Raw genomic sequence first — 17,780 nt, 5'->3', positions numbered from 1 at the left:
GATAATAGCGTTATCGAGGTTTCCTCCTATTTAAGTGCACCCGCTGCGGTCGAGAGTCGAACCGGTAACCTTGCGCTCATCAGCAGCAGCAGATAATAGCGTTTAAGAACCAGCCCGCCATGACACCGTCCCTCATAACTTACTGCGCAGCTTCCTGACGTGGAACCTTACAATTGTAATTGCATTATATTTAATCGTATTCGGTAATAAACATCCTTTCCCTACCGAGTACATAAAGACAAAGTTCTCGAAGAATGCCTTATGAATGTAAACAGACTTTGTTTTCTTCGGTGTCCAATTTAACTGTGTCTATATTTTTAAATTTTTTTTTTGCCACAGTTAAGATGCACGTTTCGAGAAGTGTTCTTGGCGCCCCCGCAGTGACTCTCCTACACTATATCTTGTCTAGCTAAGAAAGAAGTAAGATAATGTCAACGGTTAGGGAATGCTTCAGCGCGAATGCATCAAAATTACGGGCTTATGAAGAAGTATTTTAATGATTGGAAAATGTGGAGAGGTCGGCCGGATAATGGAGCATCTGGCCTGCTACTCTACGTAAGGGAAGGAGAAGAGGGGAAGAGAAAGGGTCACAATGGGGGTGATAATGGGATAATGATAATGATTTATGCTAAACTCTTGCGGCGTTGAGAAAACGTGCACCGCTATAGGCGGTTGCGAAATTGTTCTGCGCAGACGAAAGACTGCTGCGAATGCGCGTGTCAGCGCCCCTTTCAGCTAATCACTTGTCGTCAAGTTTGGTTTATCTTCGATCATTTCGAAAAAGTCCCGTGTGCTGCTCAGCAACAGAGAGAACATCGCGAACAGCGCAGGCGACTAGGACAAGGGGTATGAAGGGGATATACACGTATACCGTGTGTCCCAGCTAACGTTAGCCAATTTATCAAAAAAAAAAAGACACGGTGCAAGATACAATTATAGAACATGCTGTGTTCGGACGTCACAGGTCCGACGTCTGAGAAAAAAAAATTATTTCTTCTGCATCAGTAAATTACCCATTCTACAATATCAAGAACCCCACTATAACCACGATAAGTCGTTTTGCCAGTCAGAAAAAAGCGCAATAACAAAAGACGGGAGGGACGCCTCCTTGAAGTTCCCCCATCTCGCTGCGACGTGATGGATTTTGACAGCCTCTTCTAGGGCCTAGGTAATTCGTTAGCGCTAAAGGTCGACTACATTGTATCTTTAAGGAGTCAAATGTAGAACACGGTAATTTCTAACCAACCTGCACATTCTAACCAATCCTGATGGTGGGCATACTACCGAAGGCTACCGCGGTCGATGCTAAGGAAACTTGGGAACAGAAAGCTTTGTGAATTTGGCCGCTGAATGTTCGAAGTCTCGCGCAATATGACGAGCAATTCGGTCTGATCGAAGCCGCCTTATCGCGTTCGAGAAAGACCGGCGAATTTTCGTCGAACAGATTGTAGAGGAATCTCAATCACATCGCGACAAGGAGCACAAAGGCACGTCGTTCCTCAGTGCGCGACGTTTCTCAGGCGCATAGAACGCGCTGTTTCTATGCGCTTCGCGGTGCAAGAACCTCGGGTGTCGAGCGTGGATGTGAATTCAACGTTCACGCGCACCACGCGTCGTTCACGCGAGCAATCACGTGACTGCGCGGCACTGAACACTCCGGCGCCTCCTGAAGGGGGATGACGAAAGGTTTTCACGGCTTTGCGCGAAGTCGGCGCTGTTTTTCCTTGACGCTTTCTTGCCTAGCCCCATCGCTTTCCTTTGTCTTTGTGACTGACGTGAAAGAAGAAAAGAAAAGCGAAAAAAAAAGCCCGAGCAGCCCTGCAGTTGCGTGCTTCGAAGTGAGTGATTTGTTCCAAGTTCATCTGAGATGCACTGAAATAAGTTCAGGGTGAGCAGAAAGAAAAGGAATTTATCCACGTGCGTAGTTGTGCAGCCGGCGCCATCCATGAATACCAAGGGCTCGTTGTGCTGGGGGCGTGTCAGAAATACTGCACCCGCATTGGCTGGATCAGAGGTGTGCGCTCGTGCCCCGATAGCTATAGGTACAGCCCGATGCTTTCGTCGAATCGACTGTGGCTTCGCGGATACCCAGGTGCGAAGAAGGCGTAAAAGGGCCTCGCCGCGAGACCGGCTCGGGCTCGACCTGCAGTGTTGCTTCCCCGAGCGTGCGAAGTAATTGCCCGATGCGTGACTCCTTCGCTTTCGCCGCTGGTGTCCACACCATGAAGCCCTGCAGATGGCAAGCGCTGGTAAAGTGTCGCTTCTGTTTACTACGCGATGCGCGATCTAAACACTACGTGGGCCAGCCCTTTTTTCTTTTGTAACGTAAACGTCGGTCCTAGCGGCTCGCTTTTCCAATCAACCTCTTTGCCTGTCCAATCATTGAGACCTTCTGTGGCTAGGAATAATTATGTTAGTAATAATTGTAAGCACAAAACAGAACAGGAAAAACAAGAAAGAAAATGAGTACAAACTAACACGAGGAAGACGACCATGACGAATGCCCTTTACATATTTATTTAACCCGGAATGCACGTTATGACTACAATCTCTCCCTTCCGTTATATATATATATATATATATATATATATATATATATATATATATATATATATATATATATATATATATATATATATATATATATTTTGCCATGTACAACCTTACCGTCTTGCTTCCCATCGTGTTCCATTTATAATGCTCTTTTTTTCGCATTCATGAACATGTACCAACTTTCTTAACAGCTTATACTTATCTAGTAATAATTAATGTAACGTTATCGAGCTTAGCATCTATGGCCTGCGCGCACAAATGTGCGCATAAGTCAAGAGCATACATTGACAGGCGATCACATGTGCTATCGAAGCAGACGACGTCGCGTTACGTGACAGAACAACATTGCACATAAGCGAGTGCCCGTCAATATTGACAATGAATGAGATGATCGCGGCTCAATCTCACGTATACGCAGCGGAGAAAAGCGGGGAGGAAGCGCGCCGTCTTCCGTCGCGCGCAAGGCTACGGGGGGGGGGGAGGTAGGGAGGGGGAGTGCGTTCCACTTCTGGCGGCCGGGACAGAGGAGCGCGCCCGGCCGGTCCCGGGCGCGCGCTTGAAAGTACCTTGAAAGCCGTCTGCGAAGGATAGCGTCCGCGCTGCGCTGTGTTCTCGCGGCCTAGTTGGCGTTGATGCGAGCGGCAGCAGAAAGGCCAATTCGCTCGCTGCTGCTGCCGCATTTCCTCACTGCAGCGTTCTGACAGCGAGTTTCCGCGATGATCGAGTGAGATGCGTTCACGTTTGCTTGTGCGCGCATGATACTATGCTTGTCAACTTGGTTTGTATGCTATGTTTACAAGTTTATGCGGCCGATAAAACTACTGTCCTTACTTCCTATAGTTGTCCAATAATTTGCGATCGCAATCGATGCTTCGCTTTTCGGGTAAAACTGCGACTTTTTTTTGGGAAGGTAACGCGTCTACATTCGCCTGCGCGTCGACAGGCGTCTGCAGCTGGCAGAACGTATAGGCGGATAGCAATCAAAAGACGCAGAGACCTCAGGGATTGTGTTGACCGCTCAGAAGAGGCGACGACTGCGGCGCCCGGAGCCGGTCCTCGCGTTTCCTTTCACTCTCCGCGGCCCACCACTAATGCCCGTAAGAAATGGAAACCGCCAGGAATGGTTTACAGGCATGGCGTGGAGCTAATCAGCCGATGTAATTAAGACAGAGTGAATCGGAGATCTCATGCGTTCGTTCTGCAGTGCGCACCTATGAATAAGGAGGCGGAGTAAGACAAAACGATGATGCTGTACTTTACGCATCGCAGCTCGATCTGTACCCTGCAGGACCCCTTCCCACACATTTAGTCGTTAGCGGTCTACTTCTGTCCATCCCACGCGAGGTTATCAATGCACCATCTTCACTCTTGCGTCTCTCGCGCAGAGTTGAGAGCGCCGAAAGAAAGAGACCACTGCGCGTGCGCACGTCCGCGCTAATCTGCGACGAGGTGGTCCAGCGCGCTTAGCACACATCAGCCGAGCCTTCTTCGGGCCAGGTGCGCGCGCACTCGCAACCCAGATGCGGTCTCACAAACAAACCTTTCTCGCGCCGTGCATTCAGCGCGAGTGGGCCGCCGCCGCGCACACGCGTAGTAGTGTCAGCTTTGACGTCAAGGCTGACGCCTCTGACACGCAGCGCGCGGGCGCTCGTCGCGCGAGAGGACGCTTGCGAGACGCGGCGCCGTTGCCTGGACGGGCGCGCAGGTTCTTCTAAACTGAAAACGCTGCATGCGGCGCAGCCCCGGCCGTCCACGAATGTGACATTGTCTTTTTGCTTGAAAACGCCCGTGACACCGGGAGGCGAAGGGAAGCGTGCGTTGATTGGCGAACCTCTGCGCGCGCGCGGCCTGCAGCCCATCGGCGCTGCAGAACCTTGCTTGCCTCCTTGACCGCGCCGCGTGCCCCCCCGTTCTCCAGAGCGTGATTAAATTTGATTTTGCTACAACGATGCGTCGCCGCCGCTTGAAAGCGCTCGTGCGGGCGGCGTCATCGCGGTGTTAACCTTTTAACTCTCCGCTTTCGCGTTTGTATACACGGCCTCGATTTTAACTAAACGCGTTTGCGCGGTCCACGCAGCCTGCCATGTGTTTGTTGCCCGATGACGCCCGTGGCGCGCGAATACTGCGCGTGAGGCGTGTGCGTGCATACATACGCAGGGCGCTGAATGGCGCGCGAGCCCCATCTGCATAAATGGTTTTGACGAGCGGAAATCCTTGCGTGCACGCGATGTGTGCGCGCAGGTTGTTAAGACCGAAACGTGATCCGTGGTTCGCTGTGTTCTGGATGCGGCGAGAGGGCCGCGAATGGGGTCCCACAGGTGCTTTGGCGTCGACGCCTTGAAGTCGAACGCATACGCGTGTTACACGTATGAGCATCTTGAAGAAAAGCGTTATATTTCGGCGACCACTCATAATAGCGTGTACGTCAGAATTCTGATTATTAGCAGCTCGTAGTTATGTATTTTGTAATACGTATAATACTGTATAAGGTTACTCTCTTAATCTCCTTTAATTTAGATTCCAGATATAAGCGGGAAAACTTTTGCTAATATATTCGGCTCACATGAGTGAAACGGCGTTCCGCGTAAAATCACAAGATATACGGAACAACTTTTCGTGTATTTAATCATCTTAATCTTTAAGCTGTAAATTAAATGCGTTACTTTGAATATCACCATTACTACAAAACAGACATAATAAATATGTGGAACTGGGAAATATCCACTTTATCAGATACAGTCTTCCACACGACTGCACCTATTATCCTGAACACTGTTCTGCACTCACGTACCTGGAAACATATTTAAGTATGTGGGACATAGATGATAACCAAAAATCTGTAAAACAGTATTCTGCATAACAGAGGCTGGATCATAACTGGATCAAAGTTCCACACATTTGTTGTCATGTGTACTTAAAAAGTAAGAGGCTCAAATATGTGGAACGCCGTTCGAGTCGGGCGAAAGAATATAGCTTGCAAAACGTTTCCACTTATAGTTGCAACCTGAGCCGAAGGAGATTAACAGCGTATACACTAGATTTCGTTATACGAGACTGCTGTTGCAACATCGACTCCACCGTTTATCTCAGCAGAATCTGAATGATGTTTCTCCGTTGACTCACACTGACGTGAAGAGACTCAGGGACGGCTAATGTCGGTAGTCCATATCCTGCCCTTTCGCACCACATATTTCGCTTCTGGGTAGCCGCCAAGATTTGCGCAATCTCACAACTGTCGTCAAGACATACATAGCTGCGCGCCCTGCAGATATTTGCTCACGATGCTATAGCAGTAGCATAGACTGTTCTGCTGGCGTCCTCCTCTCGCCATCTTACTTCTCTAGGCGCCAGGACACCTCAGCTGTGCACAATTAATGCAACCACGGTGTCATTAAAGCACGATTATTGCTGCGATGGGTTTCACGCTGACGTCACACCGTGCGTGCGCTCGTCCCTCGGGCGCGCAATTATCGACCACGTCCAAGGGAACAGATGTCGGCCGCTATCGTAAGACGCTCATTTCTTTGACAGATACCTTCATCGCACGCGCGAAAACGTAGATATAGTATATGCTATTTATACCGCCACTCTTTATCGTGCTGTATATATGTGAGAATTTCACTTGTTCGTGGCATAGTTCTGCTCTTGACTGGCATTTTTCTTAGTGACCGACTCCGTGAATCATCGAACCGGCATTCAGAGCTCGGTGTATGCACTTCAGCGGTGTCAAGGAGTCCAAGCCGTGCCACGCACGAGTTGTTAGTTTACAAGCTATGACGTGCCCTGAAGTGAACTTGGCTGACGGCCAAGTGCGTGTGCTTGTGCGTATATGCCGGTGCCTGCGTATATCACGTCAAGCATGCACGTAAGCTAGAGACGCATGCCTCCGGCGACAAGCTCGTGCAAAAGCAGCAACCACAAGAAGCGTATTTCGGGCGTATTCGTAGCGCGGGCGTCGCTCGGTGTTGGCGGGTCAAATGCCGTAACGCGCCACGCGGGCAATGCGGGCTGCTTGAAATACGTTCCGTATGTTGATCGATTACACTGTGGTATGCGCGTTTCAGACTCACTAATAGGGGGCACCGAGCAACATCGACGCTGAAAGTACGCCTGAGATACGCTTCATAGGGTTGCCGCCTTATGTAAGACCTGCGCACGTCCTCGTAATCCCTGTCTCCCGTGACGCTACCTATGCCGAGGCGTGGTCAACAGAAATACCAATTGATTCATTCACGAAGTTCACTGCGGTTAAAAGAGACGCCGTGGTGGAGTGGAAGGCAACGGACTAACTTTTGGCCACCCATGGGATCCTTTAATATGAGCACCTAAATCTAAGTACACTAGCGTTTTTGCATTCCGCGTTCGACGAAATGCGGTCAGGAATAGAACCTGCGACCTCGGTATAGTAGAACGTGATATCAATACGACGCCGCGGCGATCGCAGTAAAAAAGCTGAGGAGCATGCGGATCAGTTGCGGTTATAACACAAGCTCGACAGAACGTGACATCCATGACATTGACTGGTTGCGCTTTTGTGGCGCGGCCGGGCCTGGTAAAGTTATGGCGCAGCAGCTACAGTAAAATGGTGGGTGTGGCGATCAGGAAGGCTTACAGTAACGCTATATACGTTGGCTTGGTTACGCTAACGTAAAGGTCACGTGCCGAACGGAAAAGCACTGAGACGCAGGAATACGGAAGGTAGAAGAGCGTTGTTAGTTAGCTGCAGGCAGACTTGGGCTCGCAAGCTTTCGTGGCACATTTTGTGGTATCGATCTGGGCGCAACACTGCGACGCGGGCATGCCGTGCATCGTCTGAGCCAGCTTTCTCAGTGCTGCCGGGAAATAACGCCTGTCGCTGATGTAGAAGCGGCAGGCCGTCTGCGCGGCGCACAATGGGGGAGCGACGGCGCTCCGAAGTCCTCCACGACTAACCGGCGGCTCAGCGGGAGAATGAAAGCGGATTGTGGAAATTTTTTTTCTTAAATTTTATTTTTGCGTGCTTCTTTGTTTCTTTTTGCTTCTCGCCTGGAGTGTCTCGCGAAGGAGAGCGAAAAAGCCGCCGCTGACACAGCCCAGTCCTTCCAGCTGGACGGTTGCCCGCATTTCTCGAAGCGGAGGAACCCTGTAACTTCTTTCCTCTGTGGCACGAGGCACGGCGGGATAAGACGACCCCCCCCCCTCTCTCTCTCTCTATCTCTCTCTCTCTTTCTCTCTTTCCGCTTTCTGTCTGTCTTTCGTGCTTTCGGGCTTTGTAATGGAAAAGGTCGATTTTGTGGTGTTCATGCGAGGGAAAAAAAAAGTTGCGCCCAGCGCTTTTTTTTTTGTATACGAGAAAGAAAAGCGCGCGAACCTCGAGGTCTGGGACAAAGACTTCGATGAGTTCTGTGTTTGAGGCATAGAAGGAGTATCTCGCGTTCTTCCTGCAATGCTTGATCACTACTGCGTCTTGCGCGTATAGGGTGTTGGTGGTGATGAGATGACGACGACGAAGAAGATGATGACTAATGTGCTGATCATTTCTGAACAGGCCTGTCATCTCTACTCTCCCAGTACTGGTTTACATCGTGGCGATGAGATATCGTAAATTTTCTATACACAGAGAACTCATCGAAACATAAAAAATTACATCGTTGACAGACTTCAACCGTCTCAGGTTTCCCTGGAGAGGTCAATGGTGCCCATCATGACAATCGGACGTATTCATTACAAGATTGTACGTTGACCGCATCCCCGCCACTAAATGTATGTTTAGGCAGGTATGGCCGGGTAATCTCTCCGCGATGCCATTTTTCAGGGAAATTGAGTCTCTCGATCAATATCTTTTTTATTCTGCCACCGTTTCACCGTACAAAGGAAACGCTTACTTCAAACTCCAGTTCGGGAACTTGAATTAAATTTAACTGCTTTGGTCCTGCTCTCCTTCGGAGCTTCAGCTCTGGGTTTTAGCCACGAGGATGTGTTTGGCACTTCTTGGGATTTCATTCAGGCGACAGAACGCTTTCCATGCTGATCAATTTTCGCTACAATCTCTATTGTTCTTATAAATACCTTTCAGCCTAAATCGTTCAGGGTACCTTATTATTATTTCTTTTAAATTGCAATCATCTATTCATCTGGTTAGAGTTTCTCCCCTCAGTCTTTAAAATTGTTCATTGTTTATTCGTTCCTATAAATTACAGTGTGTTCAAACTGTCCCCTCGAGTCCTGGCCCATCCCCCGCTGTGGCTACGTGCCATATCTTGAAAGATCATCATCATCTTCTTCTTCTTCTTCGTCATCATCATCATGATCACTATATATATATATTTCTCTGCTCTTTCGATATTGTCAGCGCTACCCATGCCGCGCCGCATATGCTGTGATATCCGGGTATCGCTGGTCATTCGCACGTACTTCCCTGTACCCGCTACTTAATTGTACCGGTTCAAAAATTTTAAAAAAAGAAGGCATGCTCCGTTTACTTTACCTTGTCGCTGACAACTCTCAAGTCCGTGCGCTCAACGAATCGCTACGACAGCCGAAGGAAAACGCGAGACAGAAAAAGGAGCAGACATATCTCAAGCAGCGAGAAATTATTCTGGATTATTCCTGGCGTGTCTGTGGCGCGTCGCGGTAAAGCCACACAGCGTACTTTTGCCCCTGTCTTACAGCATTCGTCGGCGCGGGAGGGGCCCGCGCCTTGATACACATACCTGGCGGAATGCCTGCGCGTCCAGAAGTGCGCGTTCGATTACCTCAAGGCCGCGGCGCGACCAGAAGAGACCGGGCAGACTGGTGATCGATGCACTCGCTGCAGCGACAAAGCTTGCATGCTAAAACTGAGTCGAACTTGTTGCTGGGCGAGTTGGCTGGGATCTAATGAATACATTGTTGAGCCAAAAAAAAAGGAAAAAAAAAGAGACTTGGGAAGGAAGAGTACGGATCAATCTCAATCTGTCGTTTCGTACTCTTCTTTCCCATGTCTTTTTTTTTTTCCTTTTTTTGGCGCAATAATTTATTCATTAGATAACTGAGTCGTCGGAGAGAGAACCTTGATGGCAGGCGAGCAGTCTTGGCCACGGTTTCGGCGGCACAGTCCACCTCGTTTCTAACTGGAACGGACCGGAGCGCGCAGCGCGTCTCTGCACGAACAATCCGATTCAACGCGCCTTAGTCTCTCGCTGCTAGCGGCCTCGCGCAACTAATTGGTCGTCTTGTTACGCAGCCAACACGTGTACAGCAGCGCAAGTTTATGTGCGAGGAAGCCGACTAAACGGCGGCGGCTGGCTCTGTAGGGAGGACGTCGCTTTTGATGCCGTTCACTTTAGATATATCGTGCGGCCTGCGTGGGAAATGTGAAATACCGTGTTCGCCCGTATATGGTGTGCACCTGCGTTTTCTCCTGCAGGATTTAACTGTGTTGCCCAGCTTGGAAAATAAGTTAGGAAAGGTGAAAAGAAAAATGTGGCAAGAGAGCCCCAGTGTATTAATCTAGACTCAAGGAAGCCGAGTACAAGTGACGAGTAAAGTGTAAGAAAAACCGAAAGAGTCTCGCAGCGCGCTGCATGTATACGTGTGAAAGTATATATGCACACTTGATAGAAGATGAATAGCGTACGTACACGCCACATGCATACAGACTTTCGAAAAAAGAAAAAAGGAAAAAGGTGGCCGAGAACGCTTATGTGTAGACGGTGATCTTGAAACGTTTTCCTGGGGGTACACGATTAAAGAGGAGACCGTATTCATTAAAATATGTTGGGCGTTATCACGTCAAGCGCCATATATTTTTTTGTTCTATTTCATATGGATGTCGCGAGCGCGTTGCATTTAAAAAACGACTGCCGAGGTGCTACCGTAATACAAAATTTTGCGAAGTCGCAAGGATATGCGTCTTACTTTTGGCCGGTATACGCGATGTATATTCATGTAAACGGCAGCACTTGTGCTTGCTACATACAGCATTGCAAGTGTAAACGCAAACGTACAGGTACAAATCTGCTAATAACAAATATGCGCGGAGTGCGCAGTACGACTTCCAGTTTTAATCAATTCAATGATGGGGTTTTACGTGCCAAAACCACTTTCTGATTATGAGGCACGCCGTAGTGGGGCACTCCGGAAATTTAGACCTCCTGGGGTTTTTTAACGTGCACCTAAATCTAAGTACACGGGTGTTTTCGCATTTCGCCCCCATCGAAATGCGGCCGCCGTGGCCGGGATTCGATCCCGCGACCTCGTGCTCAGCAGCCTAACACCATAGCCACTGAGCAAACACGGCGGGTACTTCCAGTTTTATTAGCTCTGAAAAAAGAAAGAAAGAAAGGGTGAGTTGCCCGCGGACCAGTCTTTCGTGCTACAGGATCCTGTAACGTGATCGATCACGTGCTTGTTCGTAATGTTCGTAAATGTTCATAAAGTGGTCGTTAACTCAGTATAAGCAATAGCAGAAGCGTGGCGTTGGTACTACCACGTTGACATGGCATGCGAACAATCCGGTGAAAGACCTCGCCTAAATTATATTCGCCTAACAAGCGTTTATGCATGCAGTATACACAAACCAGATAGCAAAGCAACGGAGCAAGAATTCCAGTCGAATGATATTTTATATGGTCGCACTTATAGTGAGTTGGAAAGCTCACTATATCTGTCAAGCCCCCCCTTCCCCCCCCCCAGGGCTTGACAGAAGGACGCATTTTCAAACGGTCGCCACCTGTCAAGGAGCTTTTTTTTTTCTTATTATTATTATTATAGCAGCAATAACTGTGCACACACCCCAAGCCGCTTTCGGCGTGCGGTGCGACTGATCTGTGAAGTGGTTAAACTTCTTGACAGCTCACGGAAACGAAATCAGTAAATGCAGGCCATGACAAAAGTGCAAGCCTGCAAGCACAAGCGCGCGGATGTACTCATGCGAACAATGCGAACTTCTCAAACACCGTCGTCCTTGCAGCTCGTTCCTCACGAATGAAAGCTTTCGAAAATAAGTGCTGCAGTGCATTTAGCCTTTGCGGAGCGCCACACTTTAAGCATCGTGCCGATGGTACCGGTTGAATGACACGCAATGAATATTGTATGCACGGCAGCACGGGACAGGCGCGACTTTTATTTATTTTTTTCTCCCTTTCATCTCTTTCTTTCCTCTTTCTCCATTTTATGCCTCCTCTGTTTCATTTGCACAACCGCGTATCTAGCATACCGCAAGAAACTCGCGCAGGAGCAAGATTTATGGAAGAAAAGGAACAGCGTGTGTTTTTCACTGCACGCAATTTTGATCGACTGATGGGAAAATAGATAGGCGTTGCACGAATTTTAATTGCTGTACAAAATAATGTGAGTTTACCATTAATATGGCGAAAAGTGCTAGCTACATGTTCATACTGCAGATATGATTTCCGCCGTTACTCTCTCGTGCCTCGTGTAATTACTATTTCATTCTTGCGTAGGAAAAGTGGGCAAGCGTATCGTGTGGTCGGCAAATGAGATTTTCCAGAAAGGCATCAACAAGGAGCCTTCGCTGGGTGAATTAAAGTTGCAGTCAGAGACAACGTAGCGTGTTTGAAAGATCATTGGCGTACACGGATGTCACGAAACCCCGGCACCACATTTGATACACAAGCGTTCACGATTAGACGGTACGGGCACCTTTTAGATCTGCTGTCCCCCCCCCCCCTCTCTCTCTCTCTCTCTGAGGCTAGGATGTGAAAGAAAGTACTTCTGCACTGCCACACACAGCTGGAGAGCTTCCGCTTGCCAGTATACGCACGCACCTGGTATATACGACCGTGCCACATGACCCGCGATTCACATGTTTGTCGTATAGTGCCTTTGGAAACGTGACGCAGAGGTACTACACCCACGGCAAATGGCTGCGCTGAGCGTGCAGGCTCATGGGACGTGATGCAACCGGTTCGAAACACCTGTGACGAACTGGCGGTGCGGACGAATCAACGCACGGGCGTTGATGCGACCTGCCCTCGTCGCGGCTTGGAAGTGCGCGTGCGCCGTGCCGAGCGGAACATTTTAATGAGACGGCGACTTGGGGCTCCGGGGGCCTCTCGGTCGCTCGCGTCGGCAGTACCTGTACAAAAGGTGGCCCGCCTGCCAAGACGTCGATCCGCGGCGAGAAGCACGTGACCTCACGCTGAGCACTGGGGACTCTGCGTACAGCGCGGCTCCCTTTTTATTGACAGCCCGCAGTCGCGTCGTACGTTACTGTCGGCGGCGACACGTTGGGCTGAGAGGGAGGGCATCGCTGTTGTTCGAACAGTGAGGCCTCGTGAGGCTGCGAGACGACCGCCGCGGCCAGCGTCAAGTCCCTGTGTATATCGCTCGTCGTCGTCGCCGCCTTCAACGTATCCCCGCCATTGAACGTCGTCGCGGTTGCGTTCTTCGGAAGGAAAGTCCTTGTGAGAATAGGTGCCGGAAAACGGAACTCAAGCGAGCTGCTGAACTTGTGCCATGTTGCGAGGCATCCCCCAGTACTACTTCCTGAAGGCCAACACCGAGGAGGGTAACGAGGCCGACCATGAACCCATGCTGGAGGTAATGCGCGGGCCATGCATCCGTGGAACGGTCGTCACGTCTGTAAGGATATGCGCGACTCGATGAGGTGCCGTGTCGTGCGCCGTATTTAGCTCAAATGGCGTGCACCGGTAGATCTTTCGAGCTTTGTGCACTGTTAAGGCACTGTTAAATTATTCCCTTTGTCCCGCTAGCATTGTTCCGGCACGTGCTCGTTCTGACTCGTGTAGCATCCGACCTTGAGTTAACTTTTTCGTGTTCCAGTCACTCGGCAGCAGGTTATGATGTTGTGCGACAAATATTCGTGTATTTCTTTTATTGCGAGATAATTACGTAAGTAGCAAGGGCCTTCAGAGCAACGTGCCAATATGCATCGTTTCTGTGTCTACATGTCCTGAGTCGACACTGCACGTGTTGCCGAGAGGACGATCACACATTTCAATACGTTTTGCGATAAAAATATGAGCATGCGGTGATTTGCGGCTACAGGTATTTGAGAGGGAAAAACATATGCGCCAGGTTGCACGAGCATGATAGAAACCGTGGTATGCTCACTCTTGTAAGGGGCGGCGTGGAGATAAGCAGCTGGGTCAAACAAGAGAGCTTTGACTGACTTTTATTCACGATGGTTTTGTTTCTTTGTTTCACGCGTCTGTGCATCACACGACGGCATACTATAAAGTATTGATCTTGCATCAAAATGGAAACTCTAGCGCTCCTCACTGCTTCTTATATATTTTATTTTATTATCCTTTGATGCGCGCAAACAGTGCTTGTCGTGAGTTTATCATCTTGTCCCAAAATCACGTGAAACAAAAATGTGGCCGCGTTTTTTTCCTTATGTCAACTATTAAAGGAAGTGGTAGCTCACATTCGAAGTTGTTGCACCTAAACTATAGGGTGCATCGAAATAGTGCCTCGCATAGTGAACTCTTCACTCACATGCGACTGTTGAAACAGCATCAAACTGTTAACGCTGGAAGGCTTCTGCTCATTTCTCGGCCTGAATGATGTATGTTCCGGCAGTAGTTTGCTTGTCACGTGCCCTAAGACCAGTACGTAAGGGGCGAAGGGAAGGACAGCCTGCCACGGGAACCGGTGATCTATTTTCCCACATACGGTTGAATCACAGGCTTGATCGAGTTGCTGCATTAATTTGAGAGAGCGGCTTAACTATAGCGCAGACATCAGGCATGATTTCTTTCCGAGTTTCCTCGCTTCCGATTTTGCTGGAAACGCTCACAGCAGCGTAGGGGCTATATGAGAATTACGCCACGGTGAAGCGCTCCCGATTAAATTTGTCCGCCTAGGGTTTTGTGACGTGCGAGCATATCTCGATGAAGGAGCAGTCTTGCATTTTGCCTCTATCAGAATGCGATTGCTGCGATCGGTAATCGAACCGGCGACCTCGTGCTCAGTATAGCAGAACGCCATATCCCCTGATCCAGCACACCACATCCCCTGATCCAGCACGGCAGGCACTTCTTGTTTTGTTTCTGCTTCTAGAGAAGCAAAGTTCGTTTTATTGTGGATTACGTGTCACGACCTCTTCTGCATATTGCCGCGGAGGCAAGCAATTCGTATCTCACATGACCAGACCTCTCGTGTTCCTTGGTGCTTCATGGTTGAGTAAACCGATTTACAACTGCGGCATTGTTTCCTCTCAGGTCTATTGCTTTTATTAATGACTCGCCATTTACATACAATGCTTATGTGAAAGGCACAGAGCCATCGAGAGGCACGTGGTTAGCCAACTGCGACTGTTACTCCTCAAGGAGTCATGTGCTTAAACTCAGCTCGAAAAAATTAATTAGGCACTTGCATTACCATGAACCGCGTTCGTATAAAGCGTGGTTTTATCTCCGCTACAAATGAAACTGCTGTTGTTCGAGTAACCTCCTGCACAACGCGTGCATCATGACTGACGGCACAAGAACGTCAGCCAAGGTTAGATGGGGCGATATTCGTAACTTCGGACCTATATAACGTTCTCGTTCGATGTATCTTTATATGTTTTGATCGACACCGTCAGTGACGAGTTCTTTCGCCTTCTTTCTTTCTTCTTTTCTCCCTTCACCATGCAGCAGGCTAACGGTAACCACCACCACACCGTGGCGTTGCCACCGCCCCGGCCGGACATCCCCGAGGTGATCATCACGGCCTCGCGCGATGTCGACGAAAACAAGGAGCGTGGCAATTGGTCTTCGGGTGTGGAGTTCCTGCTCTCGTGCCTCAGTTACGCCGTCGGCCTCGGAAACATATGGCGGTTTCCTTACCTGTGCTACCGCAACGGAGGAGGTAAGAGCCAATCATTGTTGCGGTTCGTTGTTTCTCCTCCTTTTCTCGTTTGAGTTACTCTTCATTCTGTGGTAGTTCAACGGCACAGGAACGAAGACAATCAGGCGCATGTTATGGGCTGCGGTAAAGCGTGGAAAGCCCGTTGCAAAGCATGATGAAGCCTCGTGCCTCAACTCCCTCCAGTTCTACCAACGTACGAACTCAAAGCCCTGTCGCAACCATTGCAGTGCTCGTGTAGACCTCCTTTTGAAAACGTGCATGTGAAGTCGCCGTCTTCTGTTCGTTTCTTGCCCGCCACTTCATCGGTGAACCGATGACGCCACTTTGGCGTCTTCGCGTTCAAGCCTCGATGCTCCTTTGCCGTCCTTTCTTAAGCCGATCTTGTTTCATCTTAGCGCCCTAATCAACTGCGCTTACGTTCTTGCCGATGTAACTGTCGTCCTTTCTAATTAAGCGACTAAACCTTTTCAGTCTGCGTTCTCTCTGGAATCGTCGCTACAACGACCACGGCTACGATACGCGAGTGTATACTCATTCCGAACTTTGCCTTTTATTGTCACTCCTGTCTATCCATGTCAGTATGCTCACTTCAGCCGCTCGCGTCTTCTCGATGTGTCCGAGCACCGTTGTAGTGTTTTGCTGTGGCCAATACCATAGATTACGCTGTTTATTTTGTGACACTCCCGAGTAAGTGGCCGTGTAGAGCTGTGTAACGCGCGTGGTTGCGGCTTTGTTGGGTGAAGTATTATTCTGCCCTAAAGCAACAGGTACACGGGGCCTTCACGAGAGGAATCGAGCTAAAGTGATTCTAGTTCTCAAATGCTGCTGACTCCACATTACTGTCGAACTTTTTAGTCACCGTATGTACTCGCTTCCCGATCCCTAAGAGCTCGGGGACAGATCAAAATACCTACACAGCAAAGGAAACTTTGGCGAAAACATTTCGTGCAACTATACTTCGAAACATTAACGCATGAAGGTCAAATTCGTAGAAAACTCCACATTGCTCACACTGAATAGGGTGAACAATTATAACGCAACCCATATTGTGGGCACTTGTGGCAGTCCACAGTTACTTGGGCCATAGCGTATACACCCTACCGGCATGCAAGAGGGATGACGTCAGAAAGGAAGCCCGAATTCGATAAAGGCAGGTCGGAAAGCTTTTCTTATTGATAAGGGCGTATTCATTCGACGTATTTCGTGCAGTGAACCACAAAATTTTTTTACGGAACACAAGATCTGAGAAAAAGCTGAATATCTGCGCAGGCTCACAACGCAGCCTAGTATTCGCATTTACAGCCTCTACCAGTATATATGTGATCCTCATTGTGATGTCCGGTTTTACTGACTACGGTTACAGGCTGTTCGGAAATTGAACGTTTTCTGTGATCCCATGGTCCGTAAACTTTTGTGACCGAGTGTACAAAGTTACGCAGCTTTCTTGTCGCAGCGGAAGCGCAAAAAAAAAGTAAAGAACTCGAGCTCTTGCGATCATTCACTCCATCGATTTTCTTGAGGGATATTCAAAGGATCGCTTCAATTCTTCATCTATTGTACACTTCAAGCTCGTGTTTGTAAAATTTACGATTGCACCAACGTTCGTAGAAAATTAACTGACTGTTTCGCTACACTTACTACTAAAATCAGTGTACTCAAACGTTTTTTTCACATGCAATGAAACAAATGGGGCGTTGTCACTTTCTGACAACTGCTGAGCGCTATTAGTCAACCTTCGTTTGCAGTATGCTCCTTGACTGTCGCGGTACTTTTTTGGCGAACATTTGAGCTGCAATTGAAAACACAAACTTGTCTGCATATAGACCTGTTTGAGCAGTGCCAATGATAGCCGCCTGCAAGAATTAACTCTGCTTTGCGGTCGAAGAAGTCTACGGCTAAACTTTGTTGCCCACTCAGTGTCCGCCTACACGTGTTCACAGAAAATGATCTTCGCCTTGCCTATTTTTTCGCGCAGGGGCCTTTCTCATCCCTTACAGCGTCATGCTGATATTCGTGGGACTACCTCTCTTCCTCTTGGAGCTGTCCTTCGGCCAGTACGCCAGCGAAGGGCCGATCACCATATGGAAGATATCACCGTTATTTCAAGGTGAAAATTACCGCTAATTTTCTCATTCCGGGTGAACAGCTGCCGTGCAAAATTTTGACATTCCATTTAAAATGGCGCATGTTAAAGAGGCACTGCTTTTTTTTTGTATTCGCAAGTCGTTAATTCATTCTGTGATAGCAAGAAGCGACCTCTAATTTCGCCGCTGGTTGCAAGTAAGTGGTAATCTTTCGCGATACAGAAGTCGTCGAGTGCTTTTCAATATTGAGCCCGGTATTCAAATGGCCTGCTAAAACGTTCCATCTGTATACTCGGTGACAACCGAAGAGAGAGAGAGAGAGAAAGAGAGAGAGAGAGACAT

At 48.8% G+C, this 17,780-nt stretch overlaps 1 protein-coding gene across 3 annotated transcripts in view; it reads left to right on the top strand.

Moving 5' to 3' along the window:
* The window catches only part of LOC135900642 (sodium- and chloride-dependent glycine transporter 1-like), a 116,384-nt gene that overhangs the window by 80,838 nt on the left and 17,766 nt on the right, over positions 1-17,780 (top strand). Inside the window, exons 1-3 of one of the 3 annotated variants that reach the window (XM_065430146.2) lie at positions 2,097-2,249; positions 15,141-15,354; positions 17,330-17,461. In XM_065430146.2, the coding sequence (XP_065286218.2) occupies positions 2,184-2,249; positions 15,141-15,354; positions 17,330-17,461 (412 nt within the window). In that variant the 5' untranslated portion in view covers positions 2,097-2,183. Of the gene's footprint in view, positions 1-2,096; positions 2,250-12,712; positions 13,078-15,140; positions 15,355-17,329; positions 17,462-17,780 lie in introns of those variants that run through there. The other 2 variants (XM_065430145.2, XM_065430147.2) reach the window with 2 other exon arrangements.

Source organism: Dermacentor albipictus, chromosome 3 (genome assembly GCF_038994185.2).
Source record: "Dermacentor albipictus isolate Rhodes 1998 colony chromosome 3, USDA_Dalb.pri_finalv2, whole genome shotgun sequence".
Lineage (NCBI taxonomy): Eukaryota > Metazoa > Arthropoda > Arachnida > Ixodida > Ixodidae > Dermacentor > Dermacentor albipictus.
The sequence above is the reverse complement of the archived record's forward strand: the minus strand, read 5'-3'. Positions and strand labels throughout refer to the sequence as shown.